Source organism: Balaenoptera physalus, assembly GCF_965194825.1.
Source record: "Balaenoptera physalus genome assembly, chromosome: 2".
NCBI classification, from domain to species: Eukaryota; Metazoa; Chordata; class Mammalia; order Artiodactyla; family Balaenopteridae; genus Balaenoptera; species Balaenoptera physalus.
This window is the reverse complement of record NC_138883.1, coordinates 3236334-3251671: the sequence shown is the minus strand read 5'-3', so window position 1 is coordinate 3251671 and position 15338 is coordinate 3236334. Positions and strand designations below refer to the sequence as shown.

At 43.2% G+C, this 15338-nt stretch overlaps 1 protein-coding gene across 5 annotated transcripts in view; it reads left to right on the top strand.

Annotated features, from left to right (window-relative positions):
* The window catches only part of TECPR2 (tectonin beta-propeller repeat containing 2), a 108476-nt gene that overhangs the window by 19016 nt on the left and 74122 nt on the right, over positions 1-15338 (top strand). For 4 of the 5 annotated variants that reach the window (XR_014260911.1, XM_082450973.1, XM_082450974.1 and 1 more), the window contains exons 2-4: positions 3506-3795; positions 13212-13340; positions 13722-13853. Coding sequence is in view for 4 of the 5 variants with exons in the window: in XM_082450973.1 (XP_082307099.1) it covers positions 3577-3795; positions 13212-13340; positions 13722-13853 (480 nt within the window). In the remaining variant the exon portion in view is untranslated. The remainder of the gene's footprint in view (positions 1-3505; positions 3796-13211; positions 13341-13721; positions 13854-15338) is intronic. The other variant, XM_082450975.1, reaches the window with a different exon arrangement.

Genomic DNA, 15338 nt, shown 5'->3' with positions numbered 1-15338 from the left:
TTGCGGTGCGCGGCCTTCTCATTGTGGTGGCTTCTCTTGTGGAGCATGGGCTCTAGGTGCGCGGGCTTCAGTAGTTGTGGCTTGCAGGCTCTAGAGCGCAAGCTCAGTAGTTGTGGCGCATGGGCTTAGTTGCTCTGCGGCATGTGAGATCTTCCTGGACCAAGGATTGAACCCCTGTCCCCTGCATTGGCAGGCGGACTCTTACCACTGCGCCGCCAGTGAAGCCCCCTGTAGATTTTTTTTTTTAAATAAATTTATTTATTTATTTATTTATTTATTTATTTATTTATTTATTTATTTAATGGCTGTGTTGGGTCTTCATTTCTGTGTGAGGGCTTTCTCTAGTTGTGGCAAGCGGGGGCCACTCTTCATCGCGGTGTGCAGGCCTTTCACTGTCACGGCCTCTCTTGTTGCGGGACACAGGCTCCAGACGCGCAAGCTCAGTAGCTGTGGCTCACGGGCCTAGTTGCTCTGCGGCATGTGGGATCTTCCCAGACCAGGGCTCGAACCCGTGTCCCCTGCATTAGCAGGCAGATTCTCAACCACTGCGCCACCAGGGAAGCCCCCTGTAGATTTTTTGATGATGGCCATTCTGACCCGTGTGAGGTGATACCTCATAGTAGTTGTTTTTTGTTTGTTTGTTTTTTTTTTGGCTGAGTTGGGTCTTCGTTGCTGCTAACGGGCTTTCTCTAGTTGCCGAGCGGGGGCTGCTCTTTGTTGCAGTGTGCGGATTCCTCATTGCGGTGGTTTCTCTTGTTGTGGAGCATGGGCTCTAGGCACACCAGCTCAGTAGTTGCAGTGCGTGGGCTCTAGGGCATGCAGGCTTCAGTAGTTGTGGTGCGTGGGCTCTAGAGTGCAGTGCTCAACTAAGCACACGGGATTAGTTGCTCTGTGGCATGTGGGATCTTCCAGGACCAAGGATCGAGCCTGTGTCCCCTGCATTGGCAGGTGGATTCTTTTTTTTTTTTTTAATATTTTTTAAAAAATTAATTAATTAATTAATTTATTTATGGCTGTGTTGGGTCTTCGTTTCTGTGCGAGGGCTTTCTCTAGTTGTGGCGAGCAGGAGCCACTCTTCATCGCGGTGCGCGGGCCTCTCACTGTCGCGGCCTCTCTTGTTGCGGAGCACAGGCTCCAGACGCGCAGGCTCAGTAATTGTGGCTCACGGGCCTAGTCGCTCCGCGGCATGTGAGATCTTCCCAGACCAGGGCTCGAACCCGTGTCCCCTGCATTGGCAGGCAGATTCTCAACCACTGCGCCACCAGGGAAGCCTGGCAGGTGGATTCTTAACCACTGTGCCACCGGGGAAGTCCCCTCATTGTAGTTTTGATTTGCATTTCACTAATAATTAGTGATGCTGAGCATCCTTTCATGTGCCTCTTGGCCATCTGTATGTCCTCCTTGGAGAGATGTCTATTTAGTTCTGCCCATTTTTCAATTGGGTTGTTTGTTTTTTTGATATTGAGCTCCATGAGCTGTTCGTATATTTTGGAGATTAATCCTTTGTCTGTTCCTTTGTTTGCAAATATTTTCTCCCATTCTGAGGGTTGTTTTTTCGTCTTTTTTATGGTTTCCTTTGCTGGGCAAAAGCTTTTAAATTTAATTAAGTCCCATTTGTTTATTTTTGTTTTTATTTCCTTTACTCTAGGAGGTGGGTCAAAGAAGATCTTGCTGTGGTTTATATCAAAGTGTGTTTTTCCTATGTTTTCCTCTAAGAGTTTTATAGTGTCTGGTCTTACATTTAGGTCTTTAATCCATTTTGAGTTTATTTTTGTGTATGGTGTTAAGTAGTGTTCTAGTTTCATTCTTTTACATGTAGCTGTGCAGTTTTCCCAGCACCACTTATTGAAGAGGCTGTCTTTTCTCCACTGTATGTTCTTGCGTCCTTTGTCCTAAATTAGGTGACCATATGTGTGTGGGTTTATCTCTGGGCTTTCTATCCTGTACTGTTGATCTATATTTCTGTTTTTGTGACAGTACCATACTTGTCTTGGTTACTGTAGCTTTGTAGTATAGTTTGAAGTTGGAGAGCCTGATTCCTCCAGCTCTGCTTTTCTTTCTCAAGATTGCTTTGCTATTCAGGGTCTTTTGTGTTTCCATACAAATTGTAAAATTTTTTGTTCTAATTCTGTGAAGAATGCCATTGGTAATTTGATAGGGATTGCACTGAATCTGTAGATTGCTTTGGGTAGTATAGTTGTTATCACAATATTGATTTTCCCAACCCAAGAACATGGTGTATTTCTCCATCTGTTTACGTCATCTTTGATTTCTTTCATCAGTGTTTTATAGTTTTCTGAGTACAGGTCTTTTGCCTCCTTAGGTAGGTTTATTCCCAGGTATATTATTCTTTTTGTTGCGATGGTAAATGGGATTCTTCCCTCAATTTCTCTTTCTGATCTTTCATTGTTAGTGCATAGGAATGAAAGAGATTTCTGTGCATTAATTTTGTATCCTGCAACCTTACCAAATTCATTGATTAGTTCTAGTAGTTTTCTGGTGTCATCTTTAGGATTTTCTATGTATAGTCTCATGTCATCTGCAAACGGTGACAGTTTTACTTCTTTTCCAATTTGTATTCCTTTTATTTCTTTTTCTTCTCTGATTGCCGTGGCTGGGACTTCCAAAACCATGTAAAAGTTTTTAGGGTAAGGATTAAATGGGTGAATGAACACTTCATAAAGTATAACACGCTGTGTGATGATATATAACATGCTTCCCTTTATTGAGGGAAGCTTTGAATCCAAATTTTCCGGAGGTGTGGGTGTCAGTGCAGAACAGATAGGAGGTGTTGTGTAGCTGAGGTTCTGAGTGCTGTGGAGGCTGTGGCTATCCAGCCGGGGGACATGTTTCTCCACCACCTCGACACAGTGAGCTTATTCCTACGTCTGGATTGGTCCACTGTTCTCCTAGTGCAGTGTCTTTACTGTTTCTTTTCCACATGCTTTTTTTTTTTTGGCCATGTGGCTTGCGGAATCTTAGTTCCCCAACCAGGGATCGAATCTGTGCCCTCTGCAGTGGAAGTGCGGACTGCCAGGGAATTCCTCTTTTCCACATTCTGTCCTTCCTGGTGGGCTTCAGAATTCTGGATGTTTCTGGTGAAGCTTTCTCCACACTCCAGTCCACACTGCTCTCTCGCTCTTCTCATTAAGACCCACAGATTAGCACCTAATCACATCTGGTTTTATGTCTCTTCACAGTTTCTTTTGCCTCCCTAACTAGATCATAAGCTACTTGAGATTAAGAATTATTTTTAATATTTTTTCCACCTCTTCTCCTCCATAGCATTTATCACAATATAAATTACAGGGGCCAGCACATACTGAAGTGAGTTTTGAATTAAAATGCTGAAAAGTGATCTTAATGACACTTGTTTTACTTTCTCTGTTTAATTCAGCTCTGAGTATAATTCATACCCACCTGAAAGTTCCTCGTTCCCACTATTATACCTGACTTCTCTTTGCATGACTAGATGTTGAAAGCATTATAATGCCTTGTTCTTTAGCCCCCAGGTTTCCCTAGATGCCAGTTAAAATTGCTTGTCCTGCTTGAAGATCATCTGTGGAAACGTTGGCCATGGCATCCGTGTCAGAGTCTATTACATTCAGAGAGTTCTGCCCTTTGTACCATCTCCTCAATGCCATTCCCACAAAGATCCAGAAGGGGTTCCGCTCCATAGTGGTCTACCTCACGGCCCTGGACGCCAACGGGGACTACATTGCCGTGGGCAGTAGCATTGGCATGCTCTACCTGTACTGCCGGCACTTGAACCAGATGAAGAAGTACAACTTTGAGGTGAGTCGTGCTCGTCCTCACCTAAGCATGTGTGAGCCCTGGCTAACGTTTAACATGCTTGTGAGCTCCAGGACGGGGTAATTGACTTCTGATTTGCTAGAATATGGCCTGAGTGCCCTTGCCAAACAATACTTTACGACCATTTTTAATTGAGGTGGAGTACAGCTAAAAATGTTGATGTTTTAACTTTTTTTCCTGCCTCCAAAAATCCAGAGTTACTTTAAGAGAGAACATTATAGGGGCTTCCCTGGTGGCGCAGTGGTTGAGAGTCTGCCCGCTAGTGCGGGGGACGCGGGTTCGAGCCCTGGTCTGGGAAGATCCCACATGCTGCGGAGCAACTGGGCCCGTGAGCCACAATTACTGAGCCTGCGCGTCTGGAGCCTGTGCTCCACAACAAGAGAGGCCGCGATGGTCAGAGGCCCGCGCACTGTGATGAGGAGTGACCCCCGCTTGCCACAACTGGGGAAAGCCCTCGCACAGAAACGAAGACCCAACACAGCCAAAAATAAATAAATAAATAAATAAATAAATAAATAAATAAATAACTAAATAACTAAATAAGTAAAATTAAAAAAAAAAGAGAGAACATTATAGTGTTTAACACTTAATAGAAAACTTTGAAAGTAGGCATGTTTTTCTAAGTGTTTTCTTTTTTGTTTTGGTTTGTTTTTTTTTTTTGGCTGCACCATGCGATATGCAGGATCTTAGTTCATCGACCAGGGATCAAACCTGTGCCCCCTACAGTGGGAGCGTGGACTCTTAGCCACCGGACCACCAGGGAAGTCCCTCTACGTGTTTTCTACGTGTTTTGTTTCTCAAAATACCGTACCTGACTTACTCAAATAATCACTAGCTATTCTGGTGAAATTATTGTGAAAACAGGATTAGGATCAATGTTAGCTAGCTGCCAGAACACGTGCATCTTAAATGAGGTCACTTCTGTAGAGCACTGCCACTGGGGTCTTGACCGACCTCTGTTCTGTGCTGGTTGACTCAGGCATCTCTGTGTATTGTAGTTGTTGGGGAGGTGGACTGAATTCACCCGCTGAGTTGATACCTGTGATTTATGAGTGCTCGGGTTTTGTGAGAGACTCAAGGGTGACTGAGTTGTGGCTCCTGCCTCACAGCCTCATGGGGTTCTACTCTGCCTGTGGTTAGTGGGCTTTTACAGCCTAAGACAAGGCTTTTGTGTTTAAGAGAAGTATTTACAAATATCTATATTTTAATCAGTATTCAACTTAAATTAAAGTTTAACTTAAAAAGTTAGTTTTTGTTAAGCCTCTGTACTCAATTTAAAATAACACAAATGGTTAGCATGCATATAGCACTTACTATGTGCCAGACATTATTGTAAATCTTTACATATATTAACGCATTTCATCCTCACAAGACTCTGTGAGGTAGATGATGTTTTCTCATCCCCGTTTTACCAGGGAGACAGCTGAGGTACAGAGAGGTTGAGTGACTTGTGAGGTGGTTAGGAAGTGGTGGCACCATTGTCTGAACTTGGGCAGATTGGCTCTAGAGTTTATATTTGTATTTTTTGTATGAAAATTAAAACTCTTGCTATTTCTTTCCTTTATTTAATAGCTTATGGATTTGACTGCTCAAATTCCCCACACATTTAAAACCATTACATAGTTAATCTTTAAAACTATGGTTATGGATTAATATATCTGAGATCTCTCAAATACTTCAGCACTTAACAAAAAAGACTTATGAATCCAGCAGTGAACCCCTAACAGGATAGACCAAAGAAATCCATACCCAGACATATCCTAATCAGACTTCTAAAAACTAAAGACAAAGAGAAATCTTAAAAGTAGCCAGAGAATGACACATTACCTGTAAGGGACAATGATTTGAATGACCACAAATTTCTCATCAGGAACTATGGAGGCTAGAAGACAGTGGTACAACATTTATAAAGTGTTGAAAGAAAAGAATGGTCAGCTCAGAATTTTTACCCAATAAAAATATCTATTAGGAAAGAAAGTGAAATAAAAATATTCTCAGGTGAAGGAAAACTAGGGGGATTCATTGCCAGCAGACCTGCTCTAAATAATTGCTTCAGGAAGTTCTTTAGGCAAACGAGAAACGATACCAGAAGGAAACTTGGAACATCAGTAATGAAGGAAGAATAATAGTAAATACAGTAGACTGTTTCTCTCCTCATGAGTTCTTTTTTTTTTTTAAATAAATTTATTTATTTTATTTATTTATTTTTGGCTGTATTGGGTCTCCGTTGCTGCGCGCAGACTTTCTCTAGTTGCGGTGAGAGGGGGCTACTCTTCGTTGCAGTGCGCGGGCTTCTCATTGTGGTGGCTTCTCTTGTTGCGGAGCACGGGCTCTAGGCGCGTGGGCTTCAGTAGTTGTGGCACGTGGGCTCAGTAGTTGTGGCTCGCGGGCTCTAGAGCGCAGTCTCAGTAGTTGTGGCACACGGGCTTAGTTGCTCCACGGCATGTGGGATCTTCCCTGACCAGGGCTTGAACCCGTGTCGCCTGCATTGGCAGGCGGATTCTTAACCACTGTGCCACCAGGGAAGCCCTTGAGTTCTTTAAAATATACTTGACAGCAAAAATTATAACACTGATCGAGTTTTCAGTGTGTATACATGTAGTAATATATAAGATAACTATAATGTAAGAGGGGAGAGTAAGGGACCTATATGGTAGTAAGGTTTCTACATTTTTTTTTAATATATATATAATTTTATTTATGGCTGTGTTGGGTCTTCATTGCTGTGCATGGGCTTTCTCTAGTTGCAGTGAGCGGGGGCTACTCTTCGTTGCGGTGCGTGGGCTTCTCATTGCTGTGGCTTCTCTTGTTGCAGAGCATGGGCTCTAGGTGCGTAGGCTTCAGTAATTGTGGCACGTAGGCTCAGTAGTTGTGGCTTGCGGGCTCTAGAGCGCAGACTCAGTAGTTGTGGCGCACAGGCTTAGTTGCTCCATGGCATGTGGGATCTTCCCGGACCAGGGCACGAACCCGTGTCCCCTGTGTTGGCAGGCGGATTCTTTTTTTTTTAAAGAATGTAGGAGTGCTATTTATTTATTTATTTATTTATTTTTTGGCTGTGTTGGGTCTTCGTTTCTGTGTGAGGGCTTTCTTTAGTCGTGACAAGCGGGGGCCACTCTTCATCATGGTGCGTGGGCCTCTTACTATCGCGGCCTTTCATTGTGGAGCGCAGGCTCAGTAGTTGTGGCGCACGGGCCTAGTTGCTCCGCGGCATGTGGGATCTTCCTGGACCAGGGCTCGAACACGTGTCCCCTGCATTGGCAGGCAGATTCTCAACCACTGCGCCACCAGGGAAGCCCGGCAGGCGGATTCTTAACCCCTGGGCCACCAGGGAAGCCTGGGTTTTCTACGTAGATGATCCTGCTTGCTTCTGAAGAGAGAGTTTTACCTCATCTTTTCCAGTCTGTATGCCTTTAATTTTTTACTTGACTTACTGTGCTGGCCAAGACCTCAGTATGGTGTCTGCAGTGAGAATAGATGTCTTGGCCTTATCCTTGGGCCTTATCCTTGGTCTTCACCATTACATTAGCTATAGATTCCTCACGGACGCTTTTTATTTCTGTTTATTTCTATCCTAGTTTTCTGAGAGTTTTTATCATGAATGAGTATTGAAGTTTGTCAGATATTCACTTGAATCTGTTGTGATGATATGATTTCCTTCTTTATTTATATGTTATGTTACATGAATTGAGTTTTGGTTATTATTCCAACCGTGCATTACTCTTTTAAACCCCATTTTGTCATGATATATTATCCTTTTGTTTTTGGCCTCATGGCACGGCTTGTGGGATCTTAGTTCCCTGAACAGGGATTGAACCCAGGCCCTGGCAGTGAAAGCACCAAGTCCTAACCACTGGACCACCAGGGAATTCCATATTATCCTTTTTTTTTTTTTTTTCAATCTTGCTGTATTCCTTTTAGTAATATTTTGTTCAGATTTTTTGTCTCTGTATTCATGGAGGAATATTGGTCTGTAGCTTTCTTACGATGTTTCTGTCTGGTCTTTCTTATTATACACATAACTATCTAGTGTTTTCATTCTATATTTAACTACTCAAGTTGGACATTATTATTATTATATTTTATAGTCACTGTTTAGATTCCCTCACAGTTTTGCCAATGGCTTTACTCACCATCCCTTGTTACATCTCAGTTCTTCCCTTTGCAGCCATTTTCCTTCTTGCTGGAGTACATCCTTTTTTTAAAAATTTATTTATTTTTGGCTGCGTTGGGTCTTCGTTGCTGCGTGCGGGCTTTCTCTAGTTGCGGCGAGCAGGGGCTACTCTTCATTGCGGTGCGCAGGCTTCTCATTGCGGTGGCTTCTCTTGTTGCGGAGCACGGGCTCTAGGTGCGCGGGCTTTCAGTAGTTGTGGCTCGTGGGCTCTAGAGCACAGGCTCAGTAGCTGTGGCGCACGGGCTTAGCTGCTCCACGGTATGTGGGATCTTCCCGGACCAGGGCTTGAACCCGTGTCCCCTGCATTGGCAGGCGGATTCTTAACCACTGCGCCACCAGGGAAGCCCTGGAGTACATCCTTTAGTAGTTCTTGTGTTGAAGTCTTTTGGTGGTAAGTACTCTTGATTTTTTTGTTTGTCTGAATGTCTCTCTGTCTTTGAATTGTTTAGAGGTATACTATTCAAGGCTAACAGTATTTTCCTCTTAGCACTTTGAGGATGATAATCTCAACATCCATTGTTGAGATGTCTTTTGTTAATAATTGTTCATATTTAGTTATTTCCCTTTTTTCTCTGACATATTAATATCTTCTCACTGCCTTTGAGGTTTTACTGTTTCACTACAAGATGTGTATGTGTGTATTTCTTTTCATGAGTCTTGTTCAAGGCTCGTGCTCCTGAGGATATAGGTCTTTCATCAGTTTTGGATAATTTTTAGCCCTTATCTCTGAAGACGTTCCTTCTCTTATCCTCTGTTTTCTTTCCTTCTGGAATCCCAATTAGATGTAGGTTGGACCTTCATATTCTATTCTCTATGACTCTTATCTGTCGTATTTTTTTATCTTTTCTTTGCCGCACAGATCTGTCATCTAGTTCAGTACTTTTCCTTCACCTGTGACTAGGCTGCTGTTTAGTCTGCCCCTGAGATGTTACATCCTTTTGATTCTTTTTCATTTCTGTTATTTCTGATAATAGTTTGGTCTTATGTTTCGATTTCTTTTTACATTTCTTTAACATTTTTAAGCATATTTCTTTTTTATTACTGAAGCATAGTTGATTTACAATGTTTCAGGTGTATAGCAAAGTGATTCAGTTATATATTCTTTTTCAGATTCTTTTCCATCATGGGTTATTACAAGATATTGAATATAGTTCCCTGTGCTATACAGTAGGTCTTTGTTGTTTATTTTATATATAGTAGTGTGTATCTGTTAATCCCCAATTCCCAATCTATCCCTCCCGTTAAGCATATTTCTTTTATGTTCTGGGTCTCCTCACTCTAAATGAAATACTTGAGTCAGGATGAGGAGTTGTCCAATTCTGTTATTGCTTTCTTTAGTTGATTCTTCTTGAGGGGACCTATTTCCCTGTGGTCATGTCTAATTGTGAGCTATGTGGCTGATCCTAATATGTGGGAGCGCTGAGGGCCCTGTGTTCCACAGATGGGGTTGATGGTCACTCTGCCAGCCACCTTGGAGTGCTACAAACACGGAAGCATGTCAGGTAAAGTGCCTGGCATGAAGGTTCTTTTCAGTGGGAAGGGAGAATAAATTCAAACTCTGGTGCCGGATACGGCAGCTTTGTGATTACAGTCTTAGGAACCATTCTTTTTTATTCACTCCAGTCAACGCCTGAGATAAGACAAAGGTCCTTGTCAGCCTCATTTCCCAGCAAATGGATTTTTCCCCCATTTACACTTTCACTGAGAGTTAGGTCTTCAGGGATTCTGGCTTCAGCAGGGGCTGTCGGTTCCAGCTCCCCACCTCGCCTGGCCTGAAGCCTTGTCCCCATTAACCATGCTCACCTCAGAGAGTCAGGGGTCTGGGTGTCGGCCGGATTGCCCTACGCAGCCTGTAGCTTCGGGGCTGGCTTCTGTTCTAATTTGACAGTAGTCTTTTTGTTTTTGGCTCTTGTAGATTTTCTTTACTTTCTAGAGATCAGCTATGCATTTAAAAGAATGTTTTATGTGTCTTATTCAACATTTCTAGGTGTTTGGAGAGGAATGTTTTTCAGAATAGCTAGAGTGTTATACTGTGAGAAGTTGAAACTTCATATTTTCTTTCTGTCTGAAGTATAGTTAGATATTGATAATCTGATTCTTCGGATGTTTTGGTTCTTAAGTCAAGAACCAAATCTATTTAATAATCATATTAAATAACGTTAAGTCAAGTTTAGTACATTGGTTTATTAAAAGCACGTGTACAAGCATTGCATGTAGATATTCAGGCTTCCAGCCCATCTGAGCAATGATTTTTATTTTGAAACCATTCATTCAGAAAAATTACACAACCGTTTTGATTTTGTGCTATGATGTGGCAAGATCTCCAATAAGAGATTTTGATTCCTGATGTAGTAGCAGTTTTTATAATTACAAATTCCCAGGAAAAATATTCTCTTTTTAACATTCTGTTGCCATGTCAGACGATACACATCTAAAGCATGTTATGTCCCTTTCTTCCCTCAAAGCAGAGATGGAACCATCACTCACATTCCCGCAGTCCTTTCATTCTCCTTCTTGTCCAGAGCCGACCACACCTTCCATCTCCACAGCCATGGATCTGCTCAGAAGGCATAGGGCAGCGAGGCAGAGCAGGGCCCCTGTAGGGTCACACTTGGGCGTGAGTCCTGACTTTTGATTCTCTCTAGCTTTATGACCTGAGACAAATCACTTCACCTTTGTAAAATGAGGATAACTCCAGCACCTGCCCTCTTGGTGGTTTGAGGACCCCAGGAGATAACGCCTGTGAAGCGCTGAACAGGTTGCCCAGCACAGGACACGCGTGACTGAGAGAGCGTCCCTTACAGAGAGAGCCGATGTGCTCTGTTCATCACCGCTGCCCTCCTTCTGACCGGGTCTTCATACTCTTCTTTCCTTGTCAGGGTTTACTGCCCTTGCACCTGTTCAGTTTGCCACTTCCCTTGACCGGGCGCATACTACCTCCACCTGAACTATTGCAGGAGGCTCCCAGCTGGTCCTCATGCCTGGTCCCACGCCTTCCTCCTTCCATCCTGTTCCTAATGGGGTTACCAGAAACACCTCTGACTGATAGACCTGCAAAAGCAGGCATCTTCAGGGGTCCCCCTTTTCCTTCCTGTAGCTTAAGATCCAGGTCCCTTACCCTGTATCACGATGTGGCACCAAGTGTATTTATAGACCATGAACATACGCTGCAAGCTGTAAAGTGGCAGATGAAAGTGAGCTCAGTCACTGCCACCCCCACTTGCGGGGGGCAGCTCTCCATGTGCATGTCTCATTGCTACAGCTTTGAGAGGGCAGGCCTGCGCCCTACTGTGTATTACCATAGCAGCTGACTCAGTACCCTGAATGCAGAGGGGATGCTTGCGTATTTGACAGATTGATTACCATCTAAATTACTGCATCAGGGATCAAAATGGCTTACTGAAGATCTTGCCATATGTCTTAGCAAGGTCGAAATGGTTGTGTAATTTTTCTGAATGAGTGGTTTCAAAATGAAAAATGATCATTCAGATGCTCTGGAAGCCCGAATATCTGTATTCAGTGCTTGACATGTGCTTTTTAATAAACCAATGTATTAAGCTTGAGTTAGTGTTATTTAATGTGATTATTGATCTGAGAACCAAAACACGCCAGGAATCAGTTTATAAAGCACTCTCAAATGTATTGTCTCATTGATCCTCAAGCAAGCCTGTGTGGCAGGTACACACCGTGGACTACAGTCGGTGGATGACTTGTCCACGTTGAGAGAGAAGAAAGGAGAGCCTGGGTCTGGGATAGCTCTTCTGACGCCAGACTCCAGTTTTGAGGGGAACTACCTCTCTTATCCAAGTTCCTTAGTACTTTCTTGATAAGAGCTCAGTGTATTCATACTTGATTGATCAGTATTTCCTTTCTCAGAAGTGCAGTTTTAAAATTTAGTCATTTCAGGGACTTCCTTGGTGGTCCAGTGGTTAAGACTCTGCACTTCCAGTGCAGGGGAGGCAGGTTCAAATCCTGGTCGGGGAACTAAGATCCCACATGCTGTGTGGCACAGCCAAAAAAAAACAATTGTCATTTCGAAGATAAAAAACCTGGAAAGAAAAAGAGATTAATTATCTTTCTGAATTGTATACATTTTCAATCAGGAATATATATAGGCTGCAGTCCAATGAGGTTTTACATTCCATTGGTAGGTAATGTTTCATAGTCTGAAAGCTGGCCTGGTGACAGGCCCATTTGTTTTGTTTGTTTTTTTTTAACATCTTTATTGGAGTATAATTGCTTTACAATGTTGTGTTAGTTTCTGCTGTATAACAAAGTGAATCAGCTATGCGTACACATATATCCCCATATCCCCTCCCTCTTGCATCTCCCTCCCACCCTCCCTATCCCACCCCTATAGGTGGACACAAGGCACTGAGCTGATCTCCCTGTGCTACGCGGTTGCTTCCCACTAGCTATCTGTTTTACGTTTGGTAGTGTATATATGTCCATGCCACTCTCTCACTTCGTCCCAGCTTACCCTTCCCCCTCCCTGTGTCCTCAAGTCGATTCTCTACGTCTGCATCTTTATTCCTGTCCTGCCCCTAGGTTCTTCAGAACCTTTTTTTTTTTTTTAGATTCCATATATATGTGTTAGCATACGGTATTTGTTTTTCTCTTTCTAACTTACTTCACTCTGCATGACAGACTCTAGGTTCATCTACCTCACTACAAATAACTCAGTTTCGTTTCTTTTTATGGCTGAGTAATAGTCCATTGTATATACGTGCCACATCTTGTTTACATCTTCTTTTTTTTTTAAATTTATTTATTTATTTTTGGCTGTGTTGGGTCTTCATTGCTGCACGTGGGCTTTCTCTAGTTGTGGCAAGTGGGGGTTGCTCTTCGTTGCGGTGTGTGGGCTTCTCATTGTGGTGGCTTCTCTTGTTGCGGAACACGGGTTCTAGGCGCATGGGCTTCAGTAGTTGTGGCTCGCGGGCTCTAGAACGCAGGCTCAGTAGTTGTGGTGCATGGGCTTAGTTGCTCCGCGGCATGTGGGATCTTCCCGGACCAGAGCTCGAACCCGTGTCCCGTGCACTGGCAGGCGGATTCTTAACCACTGTGCCACCAGGGAAGCCCGTGCCACATCTTCTTTATCCATTCATCTGTTGATGGACACTTAGGTTGCTTCCATGTCCTGGCTATTGTAAATAGCGCTGCAATGAACATTGTGGTACATGACTCTTTGAATTATGGCCCATTTGTTTTTGAATGTTTCCTCTTTCAGGGGAAAACGGAATCCATCACGGTGGTGAAACTGCTGAGCTGCTTCGATGACCTGGTGGCTGCAGGCACAGCCTCTGGGAGGGTTGCAGTCTTTCAACTTGTATCCTCGTTGCCAGGGAGAAATAAACAGGTAAGTACTAATCATTTTAGCATTTCTTGACTTCTTGGCAAATTCCTCATGTCTTTTAAAATGAGGAGTCCTCTTCTGCCAAGAAAATACTTGCTCAGAAAAGCCTCACTCTGTGCTCTTTATAATTAGATGACTTTTTTGTTCCTGGTACGACACTTGGCAAAAAGCATATATGGGTAATTTTGCTTAATATTCTCTGGCTCTTCTCTGTAAATTTTAAAGGTAAATAGTCAGGTGGACCCTTGTGCAGGTTTTTGCATGGAAACAACTTGGGAACACCAGCTTTTCCATAAACAGGAGGGATTGCGTACCACCTTGTTCACATCTCACAGTGTTCATCCTTGTCTTTTTCTTGTGTGTATTTTCATCGTTTATTCATAGCTTCGGAGATTTGACGTCACTGGTATTCACAAGAATAGCATAACAGCTCTGGCTTGGAGCCCCAATGGAATGAAATTGTTCTCTGGAGATGACAAAGGGAAAATTGTCTATTCTTCTCTGGATCTAGATCAGGTAAAATTATTTTCCGAAATATTGCTTGTCTTATATTTGGAGAAATTATAGTAGTTGGTCAACTTGAATTCTTGATTATTGTCCCTATTTTTTTTTTTTTTTTTTGTCTGCCGTGCCAGTTGGCTTGTGGGATCTCAGTTCCCCAACCAGGGATTGAACCCAGGCCACAGCAGTGAAAGTGTGGAATCCTAACCTCTAGGGCACCAGGAACTCCCCATTGTCCCTTTCTAATCTCAACTGTTGTTTGTAACATTTTCTTTCAAGGGCTTTTCTAATGCTTTATAAGCTTCTACTTCTGTATCTAAAGAATTGGCCTTTGTTTCTTCTGGAACATACACTTTTTTCATTCTCCTGTTTTCTATTGCTACCAGTTAGAAAAGTAGCCACTATCAAACCTAATTCCTTGAAGAGTTTGTAGGAGGATGTGAAGCGTTTCACAGTCATGACTATTGTTGACTGAAAAAAAAAATACAACCTGAAAGTCGAGAAGTTTTATTCATTGGACTTACTGAGGACTTAAGCCCGATAGACAGTCTCTCACGTGACTCTGAGGGACTGCTCCAAAGAGATGAGGGAAGAGCCAGGATATATAGGAGTTTTGCAAAAACAAACCAGGTAGTTGAACATCAAGATTTCTGCTAATTAAAGAAAAAACAAACATCTCAAGTTAATGACTTCAGCGCTTTTCTATGTATGGGAAGATACCAGAGTCTGGGCTCATTGAAATCATTCCTTTGATACACACCTTAACTGTCTAGGGCCAGTAAGTATCCTGTTCTCTTGCGTCCTGAACCCCTTCAGCTGCACTGTTGGGGGCGGCCGCAGTGGCTGATAGCTGCAGCATCCTTTGTTCATCCGTGTGGCGGGCAGTATTCTCTGTCCACATTGTGGACGGAGGTCAGTGCTTCCAGTGGGTGGTGAGCTCGCCCCAGCCAAGCTCTGGTTGTGTGGGAGAGAGTGGTGGGAAAGGAGGAGGGTTGGTGGCAGCAGGGAACCTAGCCCCACCCTCATATTTGTCATTTTATTTAAGCCTCACAACAGAGCCCTAAGCTGTGTGTGCTGATCTTCAGTCAGTAGATAAGAAACCCAGGCTCCAAGGGATCCCAGTCATGAGCTGATGCCTGACAGAGCTCAACTTCAAACCAAGGGTGTGCTCCCATTGCGCATGTGGCTTTATGCCTGCCTGTGCTTTGTTTTGTCACACCTCTGCTCAGTTAGAATGAACTCCTTGGTGGCGCAGTCCTTTCGTTTTCTTATTTGTAGCCGTCATTCCTAGTGCGTCTAGGAATTCAGCAGTTACTAGCTGGATGACTTTTAGTCCCTCTGATCCGAGACTGGCCTGTCTTCTACAAATGTTCTCTAGCAGTAGTTCTCAAACATTTTGGTCCCAAGACGCCTTTGCACTTTACACTCTTAAAAAGAGGATTCCAAAGAGGTTTTGTTTGTATGGGTTTTATATCTACTGAGTGCACTATGTTAGAAATT